Source organism: Cyprinodon tularosa, unplaced genomic scaffold, assembly GCF_016077235.1.
Source record: "Cyprinodon tularosa strain WSP-4 unplaced genomic scaffold, ASM1607723v1 ctg476, whole genome shotgun sequence".
Lineage (NCBI taxonomy): Eukaryota > Metazoa > Chordata > Actinopteri > Cyprinodontiformes > Cyprinodontidae > Cyprinodon > Cyprinodon tularosa.
The window spans coordinates 375,585-397,628 of NW_024039203.1; the positions used below are offsets into that span (position 1 = coordinate 375,585).

The 22,044-nt window shown below is 37.4% G+C and overlaps 1 protein-coding gene across 25 annotated transcripts in view; it reads left to right on the forward strand.

Moving 5' to 3' along the window:
- Nucleotides 1–22,044, forward strand: part of LOC119794321 (protocadherin alpha-C2-like) — a 210,777-nt gene that overhangs the window by 145,708 nt on the left and 43,025 nt on the right. The window contains exon 1 of one of the 25 annotated variants that reach the window (XM_038301812.1): nucleotides 1,160–3,680. The exons of 20 other annotated variants lie outside the window; for them this stretch is intronic. In XM_038301812.1, coding sequence (XP_038157740.1) covers nucleotides 1,275–3,680 — 2,406 coding nt within the window. In that variant the 5' untranslated portion in view covers nucleotides 1,160–1,274. Of the gene's footprint in view, nucleotides 1–1,159; nucleotides 3,681–7,012; nucleotides 9,512–11,743; nucleotides 14,159–15,519; nucleotides 17,775–19,485; nucleotides 21,990–22,044 lie in introns of those variants that run through there. 4 more of the 25 variants (XM_038301818.1, XM_038301820.1, XM_038301839.1 and 1 more) reach the window with 4 other exon arrangements.

A 22,044-nucleotide genomic window follows, 5' to 3' on the forward strand; every position in this document is an offset into this window, starting at 1 on the left:
TTTGGTATTACATAAGTTGTTTGACCAACACATTTTAGTTGTGTACCAGAGATGGCAAAAGTACTCACTTTCCGTACTTGAGTAAAAGTACAGATACTTGTGTTAAAAAATACTCTGGTAAAAGTGGAAGTACTGAATAAACTTCTTTACTCAAGTATTAGTAACAAAGTACAGGCTTGTAAATTTACTTAAAGTATAAAAGTAAAAGTAGAAACCACTTTTTTCATGCCGTTGCCTACATTTTAAATGGATGTCTGCCAATAGGACTAGATCTCCGTTGTGTTCATTTTCAATCATCTCGTCGTCCATACTACTATGCTAATGCCACCGCCACCAAGCTGCAATGATTTGCCGCGAATGAATACCGCCGAATCTGTCGATTCATCTTGTAGTGGTGCGTCAAATTCCCATCCAATTAGATTGAATTTGGTATTGATGACGTGAAAAATAATAACGGTAACTCCATTGAAATGATTCAAAACTAAAGTAACGAGCCAATTTTTTAAAATGTAAGGAGTAGAAAGTACAGATATTTGTGTAAAAATGTAAGGAGTAGAAGTAAAAAGTCGCCATAAAAATAAGTAGTAAAGTAAAGTAAAAATATCAGAAAAATCTACTTGAGTACAGTAACAAAGTATTTGTACTTCGTTACTTCCCATCTCTGTTGTGTACTAACATTTTGTCAAGATAAGTTTTCCTGAAAAAAATATTAGTACAAAATAATATTAGAGGAGAAAATTGTTTTTGCTCAGATTAATGTAAATCTGGTTGTAAACATAAGTACAACCATATATAAAGTCTTTAAATGTATCTAATATTGCTGCTTCATTTCCTGGGTTAATGCTACATATTATTATTATTATTATTTGCACAATAAATGCCCAAGCATTGATATCATGCTACAACATGATATGTGAGGTGATATGTGGTTATAGACTAAAATAGTCTGTGTTTATATAAAAGGAATCACTATTTATCTTTTTAAATATTGATTAGCAAACTAAAGGGAATCATATTTTAAACAATAATTTTTAACTAGGATTAACTAAGAAGTGATGTGATACCTTCATATGTCCTCTAGGGGACAGTCAAGACCGCAACTCCGAAACAAGGTCGTTTACGTGTGAAGGCGCCTCCCATGTAAGGACCGTCAATTTTTGTTGGGGCTTTGTTAGACTGAGACGCAGTGGATGTGAGCGTAATTTTACATTCGAGGGAGTAAAGATATATTTGTTCCTATTTATAAATCAAGGGGTTTGTAACCCTTCACATGGATGTATGCTTGGATATCGTTTGATGGAATGATGCACCAGCTGGAAAGATTGATCTCTTTTGGAATGTATCTGCTGATTATTTCCGTGGAGCATAACTGTGGAGCATTGCCTGGTCAGCTTTCTTACTCTGTGCAGGAAGAGGTAAACCCAGGAACTACCGTCGGGAATCTAGCAAAGGATCTTAACCTCAATGTGCAGCATTTGGAGTCACGCATGTTTCAAATAGTAACGGGATCAAAGGAAACGTATTTTGATGTGAATTTAAAGACGGGATTTCTTTACGTCACTCGTAGAATCGACAGAGAAGAGCTGTGTGCGAAGGCTACAAGATGTACTGTAAATGTCGAGGCCGTCATCAATAATCCACTCAGACTTTATCGAATGGAAGTTAATATTCTTGACATAAATGATAACCCACCCGCTTTCAGTGCAAATTCACAAACTGTTGACATTGCAGAGAACATATTGCCAGGAGCAACATTCCCCGTGCTCTCTGCATATGATGCCGATGTGGGTAAAAACGGAATTAGCACATATAAACTTAAACCCAACGAATACTTTTCTTTAACAGTACATAAAGGTGAAAGTGTGTCAGCTGAGTTAGTCCTGCAGAAAGCTTTAGACCATGAAAAGCAGCCTTTACTTAAACTTGTTCTAACTGCAATAGACGGAGGGACTCCAGTGAAGACAGGCACATCAGAAATCATAATTCATGTTTTGGACACTAATGATAATATTCCGACTTTTACGAAAACATTATATAAAGCAAGAATTGCTGAAAACGTACCTGTTGGAACAACAATTGTAACTGTGACTGCGACTGATGCAGATCAGGGATTAAACAAAGATATTGCATATTTACTTAATGCAAAAGATCAGGATCGTGTGTTAGAAGTATTTGAAATTGACACAGAAACAGGAACAATTACAGTTAAAGACAGAATAGACTTTGAATTAAACTCTGCTTTTGAGATTCGTGTACAGGCTACAGACAAAGGCCAGCCTCCCCTAACAGCTCAGTGTAAAGTTCTGGTGGAGGTGGTGGATGTAAATGACAATGCACCTGACATCACTGTCACATCACTACTCAGCAGTGTAAGAGAGGATGCTGAAATTGGCACTGCAGTTGCACTTGTTTCAGTTCTGGATAAAGACAGTGACCAAAACGGTGACGTAAAATGTGAAATTTCAAACACTGTTCCCTTTAAATTAGAGACAAATTATAAAAATTATTATACTTTGGTTATAAGCAGTACTTTAGATAGGGAATCGGTGTCCCAGTACAACATTACCATTAAAGCTACAGATGGAGGGAGCCCTCCTCTCTCCAACACCAGGGTTCTTTCGATTCAAGTCTCTGATGTAAATGACAATGCACCATTGTTTTCTGAGACTGTAATTGTTATTTATGTGAAAGAAAACAGTCCAGCTGGGGCGGTTTTAAAAGTGGCATCTGCAACTGATGTCGATGCTAGAGAAAATAGCATAGTTAACTATGCAATAAGCAGTAACGATAAATTCTTACCTTTATCTACGATGATTAACATAAACTCAGAAACAGGAGAAATTATTGGTTTGCAATCTTTTAATTATGAAGAATTAAAAACGTTTCAGTTTCAGGTTCAGGCTTCAGACTCTGGTGTTCCTCTGCTGACCAGCAACGTCACAGTAAACGTTTTTATCCTGGATGAAAATGATAGTAGTCCAACAATTCTTGCACCGTATTCTGAGCATGGCTCCATTAACAGTGAGACAATTCCCTACTCTGCTGAAGCCGGATACTTTGTAGCAAAGATTAGGGCTGTAGATGCAGACTCTGGATACAATGCGCTGCTTTCTTATTATCTCTCTGAACCTAAAGGGAATAACCTGTTCAAGATCGGAACCAGCACCGGGGAAATCAGGACTAAAAGAAGAATGAGCGACAATGACCTCAAAACTCATTCTTTAATAGTACAGGTTTCTGATCATGGAGAACCTTCTCTCTCAGCTACCGTGTCTATTGAGGTGGTGGTGGTTGAAAGCACAGCTGAAGAACAGACTCATTCCAAACATGTGCCTATAAAGCAAGAAGACTTCTCTGATTTGAACTTGTACCTGCTGATTGCCATTGTATCAGTGTCTGTGATTTTTCTGCTGAGTCTGATTAGTTTAATAGCTGTCAGATGCCACAGCAAAGACAATGATTTTAGCAGGTACAGCGCCCCCATGATCACCACCCACCCTGATGGGAGCTGGTCTTACTCTAAAGCTACTCAGCAGTATGACGTGTGTTTCAGCTCAGACACACTGAAGAGTGATGTAGTGGTTTTTCCAACACCGTTCCCACCTGTAGATGCTGAACTGATCAGTATTAATGGAGGAGACACTTTTACCAGAACACAGACTTTACCCAACCAGGAAAAGGTGAGAACATCTTAAGTTTTCAAAATAGTTGTTGTGTTTGCTAATAGTGATGTATGCATAACAATTATATTAGTAAGGATCATACAGCTTTTGCAGATTTGTATCTGTAACGCATTTAACATATTGTCTGGGCTTTAGCTGCTTGACAATTGCTGCTAAGCTGTCACTGTCCAAGGTCCTGAATGTGAATTTTTGAATGCATTTTATCCCTATGTCAATGCATCGACAGATACTGTGTGAAATCCATGTTTGATTAAATGGGCATGGTTCAATTGTGGATATGATTGTGAGGTAAACATCTTTAGAGAAACGTGCGTCTTTGTTACAGTTTTTCTTGGTAGCAACAGCTTGCCTGACATAAAATTCTAAAATAATGTTTTTTGTTTGTTTTTTTACATAAAGAACTGATGATATTTATACATATGGTTTAAAATAAATAAAACTAAAAATAGATTAATTGGGAAATGTTTTATTCTTCGCAAAATTGCTTTTAGGCCACATCACCCTGCCCCAGCAGTAATCTTTACTCACCACCACTGACGGCAATATTACCCAGCACCATTGCTTTAAAAGCTGCTGTCTATCATCAGTTTTAGACAGTTTAAAGAGCTAAAGGGGAGCATTTACTGTAAAGTCAACCTAAGTCATTCTCATTTGTCTCTTAGAACAAAAGAATAAAAACATTGGTCCTCTCCATTATCAATGTTTAGTCAGGTTTTCTCCTCTTCTCTTCAAACTGGTTAATATTCTGTCTATCCATCTGTTGTTTCAGTTTGGTAAACTCCACTGCCCCTGTTGGTGACCCTGGAAATATGTAGGGATAAACACATTAGATTTTTAAGTTAATTAAACTTTTATTAAAATTCCATCTAAAAAAAACTCTTTGTGCAGCTTTGTGCAGTGTAAGGGGGGCTGGGAGTATCCTCCCGCTGAAAATTATGAAATGTAAACGCTCTGAAATGCTATGTCCTGCATTTTGATGTGGAATGTACCCTAGTTTTTGTCTTTGTTACAACAATACTTTTTTTCTTATTATAGAAAATATGTGTGCTTGACTAGAGGTTTGAATTTCAAAGGAGATGTGGTATCATTTTTACTTACAATATTATCTTTTATAGCTTAATTCAAACAAACAGAAAGTGTAATGCAACATTCACACTGCGATTTGAGTGGCAAAAAAGCACTTGCTGCTTCCTTTTTTATGCTTGTGCACATTAAGTTCAGACGTATCTAATATGCTCCTGAAGCACATAGTAAAGGGTGTACAGATGCTGCTTCTGCTGCTCCTGTATTCAGTGGCAGAAAACGACTTTGCTATATTTGGTGTGATCCGGGGTTATAAAAGTAGTTTTAATTTATTTTTTATTCGAGAAAGTTCACCTCAAGATATTGTCTATGATGTCATATCACCAAAATATGATCCTGCCTTAAAATATTATTTTTGCTGTGCGGTGTGCTGTCACTTGGAATCCCAAGCAGCTGCCTCAGAACCAGTTGCCTCTTGGGGGTTTTCCACTTCTGTTTGTTGCAGCTGGAAGTATATATTAGCATTTTTCATGTATGTGGCTCAAACTGCAAGCACCAGAATAAAAAAAAAAAAAAACATATTTTGCCGGTAGGTTTTGACATTTTAAGTTAATTTAGGTGTTTATAAAAACTTTCCCTCGAGTGATCATGGCGCTCTGCATCAGCAGCATTGTTCACCTCCCTGCCAGCAGATCACCTTCTCTGATTGGTTGAATGTGGCGCGTTGAGTAGCAAAATTTATATTTTTCCAACTCCAGCATCTGCTGCTTCTGATTTTTTTCCAATGGCCAAAACTGGGAATTACAGGGTGTAGAATTTGTCATTTTTTTAGTAAAGGCCATACAATATACGGCTCTATGCATTGCTATCTAAAAGCATGATGTGTAATACCACTGCTTTCATTTAGTGCGTTTTTCCAAGATGTTTCACAGGTTGGATTTAATTGCACTAAAGTCAGTTTTTGAAAGCAATTCATGGCATTCTTATTTTTTATCAAGAAATGTGAGAATAAAAAAATGAATTAATCAATTTTAGCTTTGAGCCATATCGTCCAGCCCTAGAAGATGTGTATTTTTGTCACATAATGTTCCTTCTTAAAATATTTAAAACCAAATACAATGGCATATCGTAAAGGATTTACTGGATCTTTCAGTAATATATTTATTACATATTTTTTTTCTTGAATCTTTGCTAAGTCTTCTATCATCTGTTTTCTTTCTTTTTCATATCCCCCACATTCTAATTAAAAAAAAAATCTACACAATGTTGAGGTCCTTCTGTATCCTGTTTATTTTATAAAATTAATCTATCATTAAGTCCTGTGTGGCAAACCTTTTTCATGTTATTGATTTATTCTCCCTCCTGTTTCTTTGTCCTGTTCTCATTCTCTTATTTATTGAATCATGTAATACCACCTTCTCTTTTTAGCTTAATTTCATTATTTTTGTAGCATTTTCTTTATTTATTTTTTTTTAACTACACTTCTTATCTCTGATTGTCTTATAATTATACTAAAATGAATTTGCCTTTGTTGTTGCCATTTTGGCCACTCTGACATGTGTTCCCCTCAACTTTAATGTGTGCTGGTGCCCATTAAAAAATTCTAACAGATACATAGAAATAACATTTTAAAGGCTTATAAATAGATATGAGTTTTTTGGTTAATGTCAAGTTGTCATAACAAAGAGATTTTAAACAATGTCAACTTTGCTTTTATAGTGTCATAACTTACCGAATGATAATTAGTGACAACAGTCCTAAACATTCATAAAGATTAATTTATGTTCATAACGGGTGTTGTGTAATGTTTATGACAGTGTATTGTTAGTCTTATGCACACCCCTTCAAATAAAGTGTTAACATTTGAGGGGAGATATTGAATCAAAGTAATTGAGGAGCAGAATGGTATTGGAATAGTTTTAGTGCGCTGTCCATGGTCCTGACGTTTTTGCATTTTTTTTCCTATTCTTTGTATTTGTGTTCAATTGCTTTTTTATGTACGGATACTGTGGACTCGGAGAGCAAAATCTTAGTCCTTTGTTTGAAATTTTTAATTTTAAATTATAGACAACCTTATTTGATCTTTAATGACCTGTTGATCCGACATGATGCACCTTATCTTTTATCTTTCTAATCAATAATTGTCGTAGAACTTTCCTGAAATAAGAAAACATTTGTTGTTTGTTGTATCATTAAATGCTCACAAGATGTCGCAAGAGACCAGGGCAAAGAGTTACTTTGTATTCATAAAAATCCTCCTTTAGAGGAGACGTAAATGTGAAACGTCATCGCGTGGATTTGCTTTGTGAGAATTCCTGGCAGATGAGCATGGTCCGCAATGAACGAAGATCGTTTACAAGAATGGATACAAGAACATTAATTTGTTTATGTTTTTAAACCAGAAAGCGTTCATTTTGTTCTGAAAGGCAATGGCTCCTTGGACACAATGGGAAAACATCGGGACAATTCTTTTCATCCTTTTTTGTCTCTGTGATTGGGCCGTGGCTCAGATATCATATACAATATCCGAGGAGCTGAACAAAGGCTCGGTGGTTGGCAGCCTTGCGACGGATCTAAACCTTAGTGTGCAGCAGATAAAATCCATGGATCTGGAAATGGCATCTGGGTATACAAAACGGTATTTTGGCATAAATCCTGAATCTGGAGTACTTTTCGTTAACGAAAGGATTGACCGCGAGGAACTTTGTCCTAATCTTGCGACGTGTTCTTTAACCATCGAGGCAATACTGAGCAACCCTCGAAGCCTTCATCGAGTTGAAATCATAGTTAATGATATTAATGATAATACTCCTGTTTTTATTGAAGAAGAGATCACAATTGAAATGTCCGAAGCTTCCTTTGTTGGCGAGAGGCATCCACTCCCAGTAGCTCGTGATGCAGATGTGGGAACTAATTCTGTGAAAACGTATAAATTAAACTCAAATAAATATTTCACATTAGATTTACAGCGCACTGGTGACCAGAGTGTTTCTGCTGAATTAGTATTACAGGAAGTATTAGATCGAGAAAAGGAACCTGCTATTGATCTAATTTTAACTGCAATCGACGGAGGAAAACCCCCCAGAACAGGAAGATTGCAGATACATTTACTTGTTCTGGACGCTAATGACAATTCACCCGTATTTACAAAGTCTCTGTACAAAATACAAGTGACTGAGAATGCGCACATTGGTACAAGTGTATTAACTATCAGTGCCACTGATTTAGACGAAGGTGTTAATGGTCATATAGTTTACTCTTTAACAGAGATGTCACGTTTGGATCCGGAAAAAATGTTTTCCCTTAATAACAATAGCGGCGAACTTACAGTCATAGGGAGAATTGACTATGAAGAAAATCAGGCCTTTGAACTTCGTGTTCAAGCTCGAGACAAAGGCAGCCCTCCTCGAAGTGCACATAGTAAAGTTTTAGTGGAAGTCGTTGATGTCAATGATAATATTCCAGAGATCACGGTGTCATCTCTGATGAGCCCAATAAAGGAAGACGCTGAAAAAGGAACAGCTGTTGCGACAGTTACTGTAACTGACAAAGATGGAGGCAAAAACGGACAGATAGACTGTAAAATATCAGGCTCTGTTCCATTTCGATTAGAATCTAATTACAAAAATTACTACTCGTTGTTTGTTGATGGGCCCCTTGACAGAGAAAACATTTCTAAATATGATATATTAATCCAAGCCACAGATGAGGGATCGCCTGCACTTTCGAGCACAGCTATTATTTCCCTCCAAGTTTCTGATGTGAATGACAACCCTCCTCGATTCGTGGATTCGGTGATTAATATATATGTAAAAGAAAATATTCCAACTGGAACAACGATTCATAAGCTAACCACGTTTGATTCAGATTCAGATAACAATGCAAAATCTACATATAGCTTGATTAATTCTCAGAAAAATACACAAATTAGTTCAATGGTAACTGTTAACTCAGACACAGGAGACATTATCAATCTGCAGCCTTTTAACTACGAGGAGTTAAAAACCGTTCAATTCAAAGTTCAGGCCACAGATTCTGGTGTTCCTCCACTCAGCAGCAACGTGACTGTCAATGTTTTAATCCTAGATGAAAATGATAACAGTCCGACAATCCTTCCACCGTATTCTGAGCATGGCTCCATTAACAGCGAAACAATTCCCTATTCTGCTGAAGCAGGATACTTTGTAGCAAAGATCAGGGCTGTGGACGCTGACTCTGGCTACAATGCGCTGCTTAATTATCACCTGACTGAGCCCAAAGGAAACAACCTGTTCAGGATCGGAACCAGCAGTGGAGAAATCAGGACTAAGAGGAGAATGAGCGATAATGACCTGAAAACACACCCCTTGGTGGTTCTAGTTTCTGATAATGGAGAACCTTCTCTGTCAGCTACTGTGTCTCTAGAGGTGGTAGTTGTTGAAAGCACGAGTGATGTACAGACTCAGTTCAGACATGTGCCTATAAAAGAGGACAACTTTTCTGATTTGAACTTCTACCTGCTGATCGCCATCGTTTCGGTGTCCGTGATATTTCTACTAAGTCTGATCAGTTTAATAGTCATCAGATGCCACAGGACTGACAACGATTTTAGCAGATATAGCGCCCCCATGATCACCACCCACCCTGACGGGAGCTGGTCTTACTCTAAAGCTACTCAGCAGTATGACGTGTGTTTCAGCTCAGACACACTGAAGAGTGATGTAGTGGTTTTTCCCGCACAATTTCCACCTGCAGATGCGGAACTGATAAGTATAAATGGAGAAGACACCTTTACCAAAACTCAGACTCTACCAAACAAAGAAAAGGTGAGTTTTCCTCATACAAAGTTATTTTCATCTTGAAAATAGTGGAGTTGTGTTTGGATTCCAGTCATGTATTGTGTGATTTCTGTACAAAAATGACTATTGGTTTTAGAGGTTTTCCGGTTTACGCATAGATAATTCTGATGATTGCAGTTGAGCAAAACCTAGCTATCAATTGGAAAGCAGCTGTATTGAAGCAGGTAAACCTATCAAATGTGCAGGACAGCAGCCCTCTAGGGCTTGGTCTAAGTAAAGTTATATTTTGATTTATAATAGATAGATCAAAAACTTCTGTAAAATGTGCCAACAATAGTGCTAAAATGTTAAACTAATTTAAAAGAATAAAATTAATGTACTGCCTTATTGATTTACTCTTTATTATTTTCGTTATTACTAACATAAGTATCAATAGTAGCATTGATGGTATAGTAGGAAGAGTTTTGTGTAAAAATCTTTCATTTTTCTCGCCTTTTTTGGTTACTTTACGGCAAAGCTAGCGGACCGCGGTCCGGATCCGGACTCACCTGCTGGCTAATCCGGACCCAAACTGATCTAAAACATTTATAAATTACCGCATTTCGTCAGACGGCAGAGTCTAATTTCCCTTGCGCTGTTTCTCCTGTTACCCCGAAATCCCACATCCTCCGCAGCGCTCCAGACCACCTGCGCAAAGCAAAGCCTCCAGCCTCCGCTGTTCTTCCCGTTTTGCTGCGCTCAGACTTATACTCCAAGCTCGACGAGAGCATGCGCGATATTATCATTAAATTAGCAGGAGCAAAACATGCAAAAAATGAACGCTTAATTTAGTATAATATATTAAAAAATCCCCATCAGCGTATGTGCGGTTTCTGATGGAGATGAGAAATCTGCTTCCTGGTATGTTGAAGTACCCATAGTTTGCATCCAACCTTTTAAATAAACAGTGTTTGTTTTTTTCAAATACATAAGAATTATGCTCCTATTTGTAGTTATTAACAATCGGTTGGCACTATATTTTAATTTGACAAACCGGATCTTCTCGCCGTTCTTTTTCCTGTTTGGTGTGATTGCAATAGCGGATCTTGACTTGGCCGGACCGGAGGGGAGCCTGAACATTTTGATTATGTTTGGCTCAACCTGCTGCTGTGAAGCAGGATTCCACACCACGAACATATTAAAAAATAAATATCGATCCAGGCTTCTTGATGAGCACCTTGATATGTGCTTGAGAATGGCTTTGTCTCCATTCAAACCCAGGTTTAAAGTCTTCCATGGCAGCCTAAAGCCCACTGCTCTCAATAAGCCAGAAAAAGAAAAAAAAAAAAAATCAGTTCAGGTGTTTTTAAAAAATATGTGAATCAGGAAATTGTCTATATACCAAAACTGAAGAAATGTTGTTCTCTATTTCAAAAAAACACTTTAGATTTTAAAATGTTATAAAATATTTTTATCTAAAAATTCTATCTCTAACATGAATGCATAAACAACTCATTTTATTTGAATGTTAAATTCTGTATAAAGTAACAGATCATTAAAAATGTCTCCGGACCTTTACTAGTTAATGATTTTCTTTATTCGGACACAGCTGATTTTTAATTGGCTCCCCCTGCTTTAAGGGTTTGACATGCTCTAAAAACGGAAGTATTATTAAAATTACATGCGGTTCATCATGGTTTAAGGTGGACTTCTGCACCCTTAAATGCATGGTTTCCTATAGCTTTTTGCTGCACTGAGTACAACGCTTCACAATAAACATAAATTTCGAACTCTACACTTTGAAACCCATATTTTGCTACAGATTTTATGACCTTGGTATCTGACTTGCTGCTAGATGCAAGTATTACATGTGTTATTTTCTTTAAAAAAAAGAGAAAGATTTATAGCTTCTTGTCATGTTTGTTTCTATATCAAATGACCTGTGATGTTCAGTTAAAATATTATATGTATGTGTGTATATATATATATATATATATATATATATATATATATATATATATATATATATATATATATGTATTCTTTTTTTTTCCTAAATGTGCGCCCTCTGTATGTCGAGCACCAGATGTCACTCGAGACCACGGATACATTTATCTTAGCTTAGTCGTCTACAGCTCCTCCTTTTCATTGCTAAAATGTGACCACTCGGTACATAGTGCTGGTTCTGGTTAGCCACCTTCGTCAGAAAGAAATATTCTTATAAGGATCCAGACTGTTGGACGTGTCCTATATCCTTTTTACCGCTTCATAAAGGAGATAGTTTTTTTTCCCCTTTTTATTCGTCTTTTTTATAACAACATGAAAAAGAAACATTATAAAGAAGCCGTTTGGATGTGGTTCTCCATTGTTCTTTGTTTATTGCACTGGTCCTCTGCTCAGATCGCCTACTCGGTCTTAGAGGAGGTGGACAAAGGGACGGTGGTTGGGAATATCGCTAAGGATTTACAGATCACCACACAACAGCTGGAGGAACGAGGATTTCAAATAGTATCTGGATTCAGTAAGAAATATTTTGAAATTGATTTAAAAACAGGAGTTTTATTTGTAAATGATAGGATCGACCGCGAAGATCTCTGTCCCAATACACCCAAATGCACCTTGAATATACAGGGACTTCTTAATAATCCTATGAATATTTATCGTATTGAAGTAAATATTTTGGACGTTAATGATAACGCACCAACATTCCCAGAGAAAATCCATGTGTTTAATATATCTGAATCATCCTCCACGGGTGAGAGGTATCCTCTGCCGGGAGCTCGCGACGCAGACACGGGCATTAATTCAATAAAAACCTTTAAAATCAGTCAAAATGAATATTTTTCCATCGATGTGAGCAGTAGTCGTGACAGTGTGTTTTCTGAGTTAGTCCTGCAAAAAACATTAGACAGAGAGAAACAACCAACGATTAAACTAAACCTGATAGCTGTGGACGGAGGCAAACCTTCCAAGTCTGGCAGCATGCAAATTCTCATAAATGTCATCGATGTTAATGATAACACGCCTTTGTTTAGCAAGTCCCTTTATAAAGCAAGTATAAACGAAAATGTGGCCATAGGGACAACAATACTAAAACTAGATGCAACCGATTTAGATGAAGGTTTAAATTCTGAAATCAAATATTTTTTAATGAGAGGAGGAAGTACAGATGCCTCTGATAAATTTATTGTTTTACCAGAAACTGGTGAAATTTTAGTAAATGCTAATTTGGATTATGAGGAGAGTAATGCATATGAATTAAGAGTTTGCGCAAAAGATCAAGGCGCATCTCCCAGGAGTGGTTATTCTAAAGTGTTGGTAGAGGTTGTTGATGTTAATGATAATGCTCCGGAAATATCGCTAACGTCGATGATGAGTTCTGTTCAGGAAAATGCAGGGATTGGAACAGTTGTTGCATTAGTTACTGTGACTGATAAAGACGGGGGACCAAATGGCGTCACAAGCTGTAAAATCAAGCCTTCAGTCCCATTTAAACTAACATCAAATTACAAAAACTATTATTCATTAATAGTAGATGGTCCTCTTGACAGAGAGACATTATCCGTGCATAATTTGATTATTACCGCCGTTGATGAAGGTAGCCCTGCTCTCACTAGTAATGCTGTAGTTAACGTGAATATTTCTGACGTTAATGACAATCCACCTAAATTCCCAGGAGGTGATATTAATGTGTTCGTCAAAGAAAACAGTAAAGTTGGACAAATAATCACAAAGGCAATAGCACATGATGCAGACGCACATGAAAACGCAAAAATTACCTATTCCATAATTGATAATAATCTCTCTAGGATACCACTATCTGCTATTATTAATATAAACAAAGAAACCGGCGAACTTATTGCTTTGCAATCTTTTAACTACGAGGAGGTAAAAACATTTAAGTTTAAAGTTCAGGCTACTGACTCCGGGGTCCCTCCGATGAGCAGCAACGTGACTGTTAATGTTTTGATTCTCGATGAGAATGACAATAATCCAACCATTTTAGCTCCTTATTCTGAGCACGGCTCTGTTAACAGTGAGACTATTCCATATTCTGCTGAAGCAGGATACTTTGTAGCAAAGATAAGGGCTGTGGACGCAGACTCTGGATACAATGCGCTGCTTTCGTATCAGCTTTCTGAGCCCAATGGAAGCAACCTGTTCAGGATCGGAACCAGCACCGGGGAAATCAGGACTAAAAGAAGAATGAGTGACAATGACCTGAAAACCCATCACTTGGTAGTACAGGTTGCTGATAATGGAGAACCTTCACTGTCAGCTACTGTGTCTATTGAGGTGGTGGTTGTTGAAAGCACAGCTGATGACCAGACTCAGTTCAGACACGTGCCTATAAAGGAGGAGAGCTTTTCTGATTTGAACTTGTACCTGCTGATCGCCATCGTGTCAGTGTCTGTGATCTTTCTACTGTGTCTCATCAGTTTAATAGCTGTCAGATGCCACAGGACTGGCAACGATTTCAGCCGGTATAGCGCCCCCATGATCACCACCCACCCTGACGGGAGCTGGTCTTACTCTAAAGCTACTCAGCAGTATGACGTGTGTTTCAGCTCAGACACACTGAAGAGTGATGTGATGGTTTTCCCCGCACAATTTCCACCTATAGATGCCGAACTGATCAGTATAAACGGAGGAGACACTTTTACTAGAACTCAGACTTTTCCAAACAAAGACAAGGTAAGACATGCAAACTTGCTATTTTTTTTAGGAAATTAAGTATAATCTGTAATTCTGCTCCAAACATATTTTCTAAACCTTTAACTTTTGCCAAGTTTTTTTTTTTTTAGGACTTTATTATTTGTTTATTCTTATACTCATAATCCTCATCCAAGGCAGTTTGATGAGTAGTTACTGTACTCTTTACCAATTTATCTAACTATTCTTTAATTCCTTTTTGTTTAGTTTAATACATTTGTATATTTAATCAAACATGTCTACTGCTGTGAGTTAGAAACGAGAGGTTTATGAATTCAGTAGCCTATGTCAATAATTTCAAAAGAGAAATAAAAAGGTAAAGCACTGTTCACATTTTTATAATTTTGAGACAGAATATTTGCTACGATGGCGTGTTAGGGCCAGTCAAGATATATATATATATATTTTCTAATTCGAGAATAAAGTCGTAATATTATAATAATAAAATCCTAAAATTACGTGAATAAAGTTGCAACAAGAATAAAGTTATAAGATTATGAGAATAAAGCCGTAATATTAAGAGAATTAAGTTGTGTTTTATGACAACCCTTACAAGAAGAACTTTATTCCCTAAAATGAGGAACGTCGAGCATCATGTGAATTTATATTTTGGCATCGGTTTGGCAAATAGGGAAATCTTTTATCACACCAGAAGTTTGTCAAAGTGGACTCAGGTTGCTGTTTGGTGGTGCTGATTGGCAGTCATATCCTGGTCGGAGCTCGAAGCTTCTAAACGGGTTGTGGTAGGATGACTTCATCCTGGTAAATTTAAAACTTTATTCTCGTAAATGTTATACTTAAATCTCGTAATGTTACCATTTTATTCTTGTGATATTATGACTTTTTGCTCATAATGTTATGACTTTATTATGGTATATATATAAAAAAAAATTGTAGCCTGGCCGTTCATCTCCGTCGTATTTTTTTCCCTCGATAATAAGCATGTTGTTTGGGTTTTAGTTAAAGACAATACATTTTCTAAATTATTGTTCAACACTTGATGTCGCTAGAGACCGTGCATGCGAGAGTGCTCATATATTTGAAAGTCCTCCTCTTTAAAAAAAAAAAAAACGATAAGAATCGCCTAACAAGCCAGTGGTAGGGCTGGTCGGAACGTTGTTACTGGGCTGTCGTTAACACAATTCTTCTGGATGAAACTATGTCAACTCTGGATAAATGATTTTTTTCTTCCTTTGGGCAAATCCTTTGTGTTCCAATGATGTATCAGCGAGGAGAAAACGAATACCTCTGGATTATCTTTACGGCGTTTCTTTGTCTGAGTGGCTGCTCTTCCTCACAACTGTCCTATTCCGTATCGGAGGAGGTGAATAAAGGTACCGTTGTGGGGAACCTCCCGAAGGATTTAAACCTAAATGTTCAGGATCTTGAGAGTAGGGAATTACGTGTTATTTCGAGTAACAGTAAGACATATTTTGATGTTAATCTGAGGACTGGAAACCTTTTTGTCAACGAGAGAATAGACAGGGAGGAGCTTTGTCCGCATATGGTAAAATGTTTGCTTCACGCACAAGTGGTTTTGATAAACCCAATGACTGCGCATCGCATAGAGATTGAAATCCTAGACATAAATGACAATGCTCCCGCATTTGTTGAAAAAAAGCATTTCATTAATATTTCCGAATCATCACTAACAGGAGAACGATATCCTCTCCCTGTAGCTGTGGACGCGGACATAGGGAATAATGCTGTGAAAAGCTACAAGCTGAATCAAAATGAACATTTCTCTCTAGATGTTCAAAGCGGTGGAGAACATGGTCTGTCGGCTGAGTTAGTCTTGCAAAAAACTTTAGATAGGGAGACACATTCAGTTATAACACTTCTGTTAACAGCAATTGATGGAGGCAAGCCTCCCAAATCAGGGTCACTACAAATAATTGTTCATGTTTTAGATGTAAATGACAATATACCAAATTTTAGCCGATCGCTCTACAAAGTAAGTGTAAAGGAAAACATCCCTCTAGGAACACCTATAATAAAATTAAATGCGACAGATATGGATGAAGGAATAAACGCTAAGATTTTGTACTCATTTATTAAAAGAGGAAATGTTGACCCATCAAATATGTTTGAGTTACACTCAGAAACAGGAGAAGTAACTTTGAAAGCCAATCTGGATTATGAAGAAACACGTGCTTATGAAATTAGAGTCCAAGCAAAAGATCAGGGAGCCTCACCTCGAAGTGCATATGCTAAATTACTTATAGAATTAATCGATGTTAATGATAATGCTCCAGAAATATCTGTCTCATCTTTGATGGCACCTGTGAAAGAAGATGCAGAATTCGGGACGATAGTTGCTTTCATTACAGTGAGTGATAAAGATGCAGGGAATAATGGTGTAACAAACTGCAAGATAGTTGGATCTGGCCCCTTTAAACTGAACTCCAACTACAAAAATGACTATTCATTAGTAGTTAATGGACGATTGGACAGAGAAATCACCTCTGCTCATAATGTTACTGTAACAGCTACAGATGAGGGAAGTCCGCCGCTGTCTGATACCAAAATTATTACTGTACTCGTAGCAGATGTGAATGACAACACACCCCGTTTTACAGAGCCAGTAATTTACATTAATGTCAAAGAGAACAGACCACTAAATTCAAAAATCTACACAATACATGCCTTTGATCCAGATCTAGAAGAAAATGCAAAGGTTAGCTACAAACTTTTAGATACTTCATATAAAAACATTCCAGTAACATCTATTTTAAACATTAACTCAGAGACTGGTGATATAGTAAATTTGCAACCTTTTAATTATGAGGAGTTAAAGAAATTTCAGTTTAAAGTTCAGGCCACAGACTCTGGTGTTCCCCCGCTCAGCAACAACGTGACTGTCAAAGTTTTGATTCTCGATGAAAATGACAATGCTCCAACTATTTTATCTCCATATTCTGAGCATGGCTCTGTTAACAGTGAGACCATTCCTTATTCTTCTGAAGCAGGATACTTTGTAACAAAGATCAGGGCTGTGGACTCAGACTCTGGATACAATGCTCTGCTTAATTATCACCTGTCAGAGCCCAAAGGAAACAATCTATTCCGCATTGGAACCAGTACCGGGGAAATCAGGACTAAGAGGAGAATGAGCGACAATGACCTGAAGACTCATCCATTGGTTGTGTTGGTTTCTGATAACGGAGAGCCTTCTCTGTCAGCTACTGTGTCTATAGAGGTGGTTGTGATTGAAAGCACAGCTAATGTACAGACTCAGTTTAGACATGTGCCCATAAAGGAAGAAAAATTCACTGATTTGAACTTGTACCTGCTGATCGCCATCGTTTCGGTGTCCGTGATTTTTCTACTGAGTCTCATTACTTTAATAGCTGTCAGATGCCACAGGACAGATGGAACTTTCAGCAAGTATGGTGCCCCCATGATCACCACTCACCCTGATGGTAGCTGGTCTTACTCTAAAGCTACCCAGCAGTATGACGTGTGTTTCAGCTCAGACACACTGAAGAGTGATGTTATGGTTTTCCCAGCACCATTTCCACATGTAGACGCTGAACTGATCAGTATTAATGGTGAAGAACCTTTTACCAGGACTCAGACGCTACCAAACACAAACAAGGTAGGCTATCGATGTGACTATGGTTTTATATTTTATTTTACTTTTGAATTGAAATATAGACACGTTAAGTTTGGATTTTTAATTTTTCCTATATTCACAAGCGGAGCACACTTTTATGAGTGCCAGCAATCCCAGCAGGCACCGTTACATCTATTTGATGTTAAAGATTGTTCAAAATTTCTACTGCCATGATAAATATTCTACAGAATGGTTGATGGTTGTTCAAAAAAAAAGTCCAACCAAAGCATGAAACTAACATCCAATTACTGCATCATACATTACCAAAAAATATATTTGACATCAAAACAATTTTACAATACAAAATTTAACATTAAATCAGGGCCGTACCCATGGCCCAAAAAAATACTGACGTCAAGAGTCAGAACCTATAGTCAGGTTTGGTGCACCCCTAGAGATGTTTTTAATTCTATTGTTTACATCTGGCCATTTTTATAGTATTAAAGAGCAAAAATATTCTGACTTTTCAAAAGGCTCGGCTGTTAATTTATCATCTCCTGTCTTCCCTGCCAGACATTTCAGACATTATAAACTTGATTTTTTATGTCATCTTTCTTTTGAAGCTTCTGTCTACAACTGCTAAGAGATGTGTCACAAAAGACATTCTAGTATAACTGAAATTAGTTGCTTCATATTTACCTGGGTTTTTTAAAACTTTCAAAATACGATCAATATCATTTATTTTTGTTAGGATCAAGCTAACAAGCATTTAAAAACAACTCAATATTTCATTAAAGTACCTGTTTTTGTTTTCTTCACACTAACAAAAATGACCTTACTCAAACTTTTTATGGGAGTGGGATAAACTATCGGATACATCTTCCTCATAATGAAATGGTCATGTGAACGTCCACGTAGTTTAAAGTTCCCTTACCAGCAATAATTTACCGGACAAACCCCTAACATAGCAGATACACAAACTTTTAAAGCTGCGATAGATAATCGGAATGTCTTACAAAAAAACTTGGTCTTCCGTCGGATGTTCTACGTTTTCATTAAGTAGTAATGCATACTTCATTATTTATTTTTGCACTATTGGGGAATCACACACATTTTCCAATAATTGCAAAACAGGGGATATTTTTTACTTTATTTTTATTTATTTATTTTTTTACAAACTTATTATTCATAACAAACGGGTTTAGCTAATTCGGAGCTATCCGTGGTACTAAAACACCGTATGGGCCCTGAACTGTCCTTGCATTTTTTTTGTTTCTACAATTTAAAGTGGTATATAGTATTAGATGAAACTTATCTTAGTACTCTGTAAAATTAAATAGATTTAAAACAAGCATAATATTTTTTCAAAGATTATTTTTAACGCTGATGAAGATTCTCTGTCATCCAGGTCATTGTCATTCTGTAAACGTTTAAAAAAAAATCCACTGGACTTGTTTTTTTTGTTTTTTGTTTTTTGTTTTTTGATATAGAAATCTCGCTTTGTGCTTTTAAAGTAGCCTTAACATCTAAATGTACATATTTTGAACTCATCCGTGAATATTATATATGTTTTTTACTAAAATATATGAGCACCATAAGTCAACGTCTCTCCCATTTAAAACGTTCATACTACATTACATTATTTGTGTGTGTTTATATGTATTCTGCCACATGATGTCACCCGAGACCATTAGTATGAAATACTTTATACGTCCATACTCCTCGTTCACGTTGGGAAAAAAGTACCCCGTGATATGCTGTTGTAGTTTCCTGCCACTCGGCTGTGGAGACAAGAAAAGGATCAATGACGCTCTGAAAATTAGGATTTTTATCGAGGATAAATGGTATATTGGGCTCTGGTCTGTTGCCACTATAAGGATGTTTTGGCGAAGAAAACACGGACATCTTTGGATTAATTTTCTTGGACTGCTTTGTCTTTGTGAGCGGTCCGCATCGCAGTTATCTTATTCAGTTTCCGAGGGAGCGAACAAAGGGACTGTTGTCGGTAATATTGCTAAGGATTTAAATCTCAACGTGAAGGATCTGAAAGAAAGGGATCTTCGTATTATTTCTGGTTTGAGCAAAGCGTATTTTGGTGTAAATTTGCAGACCGGGAACCTCTTTGTTGCAGAGGGAATTGACAGAGAGGAGGTTTGTCCACATGTGATAAAATGCTCCATTAACATACAAGCAGCTTTAAACAACCCAATGAATGTACATCGCATTGAGATAAACATTCTTGATGTTAATGATAACGCACCTTCCTTTATTGAGCAAACGCATGCATTAAATATTTCGGAGTCATTATTACCAGGAGAGAGATTCCCTCTCCCTGTAGCGGTGGATGCAGATATAGGAAGCAACGCTTTAAAATACTACAAGCTGAGTCAGAATGAGCATTTCTCACTAGATATACAAAGTGGTGGAGAACACGGCGTTTTAGCTGAGTTGGTTCTGCAAAAAGCTTTAGATAGAGAAAAACAACCAGTAATCAAACTTGTTTTGACTGCTGTAGATGGAGGTAAGCCACCAAAGTCAGGAACATTGCAGTTGACTGTTAATATTATCGATGTAAATGACAACACTCCCGTGTTTAGTAAATCTCTTTACAAAGTCCAAATAAGAGAAAATGTTACTCCTGGAACATTTGTTGTCAACTTAAGTGCGACAGATTTGGACGAAGGGATAAACAGCTGGATTCATTATTTCTTCATAAAAACAGGAAATACGGATCCATCAAATCTTTTTGAACTTAACTCAGAAACGGGAGAAATAACAGTGAAAGGAAGTTTAGATTTTGAAGAAACACGTGCTTATGAAATCAGAGTTCAAGCGAAAGATCACGGACCCTCACCCCGAAGTGCTTATGCTAAACTACTAATAGAGGTGATCGATGTTAATGACAATGCTCCTGAAATATCAGTTACATCCTTAATGACACCAGTAAAAGAAAACGCAGAGCTTGGTACGATAGTTGCTTTTATTACAGTGAGTGATAAAGATGGAGGGAATAATGGTGTAACTAAGTGCAGCATAATTGGATCATTTCCTTTTAAACTGAAGTCCAACTACAAAAATGACTACTCTTTAATAGTTGATGGACCACTAGACAGAGAGACAATTTCTACCTATAACATAACCATTTCAGCTTCAGATGAGGGAATTCCATCTCTTTCGAGTATCAAAGTAATTACCGTTCACGTCGCCGACATCAACGATAACGCACCTCGTTTTACTGAACCTGTGTTTCATGTTTATGTGAAAGAAAACAGCCCCGTCGATTCAAAAATTTGTACAATAAATGCCGTTGATCTGGATCTAGGTGATAATGCACTGGTTAATTACAAACTTTTGAAAACCTTTTCGAAAAATATTCCAATTTCTTCTTTATTAAGCATAAATTCAGACACTGGAGATATAACTGGTCTGCAAACATTTGACTACGAGGAGTTAAAAACGTTCCAGTTTAAAGTTCAGGCCACGGACTCTGGTGTTCCTCCGCTCAGCAGCAACGTGACTGTAAATGTTTTAATCCTCGATGAAAATGACAACAGTCCAACCATATTAGCACCTTATTCTGAGCATGGTTCTGTTAACAGTGAGACCATCCCTTATACTGCTGAAGCAGGGTACTTTGTAGCAAAGATCAGGGCTGTGGACGCAGACTCTGGATACAATGCGCTGCTGTCATACCACCTGACTGAGCCCAAAGGAAACAACCTGTTCCGGATTGGAACCAGCACCGGGGAAATAAGGACTAAGAGGAGATTGAGCGACAATGACCTGAAAACCCATCCGTTGGTTGTGTTGGTTTCAGATCATGGAGAACCTTCTCTCTCAGCTACTGTGTCTATGGAGGTGGTGGTTGTTGAAAGCGCAGCTGACGTCCAGACTCACTTCAGAGATGTGAATTTAAAAGAGGACAACTTCTCTGATTTAAACTTGTACCTGCTGATCGCCATCGTGTCAGTGTCTGTGATCTTTCTGCTGATTCTCATCAGTTTAATAGCTGTCAGATGCCACAGAACTGACAACGATTTTAGCAGGTACAGCGCCCCCATGATCACCACGCACCCTGACGGTAGCTGGTCTTACTCTAAAGCTACCCAGCAGTATGACGTGTGTTTCAGCTCAGACACACTGAAGAGTGATGTAGTGGTTTTCCCCGCACAATTTCCACCTGCAGATGCTGAACTGATCAGCATTAATGGAGGAGACACTTTTACAAGAACTCAGACTTTACCCAATAAGGAAACGGTGAGTTATTACATGTCACAGAAAACAAATCGCATATAATTTGCGATAAAAAAAA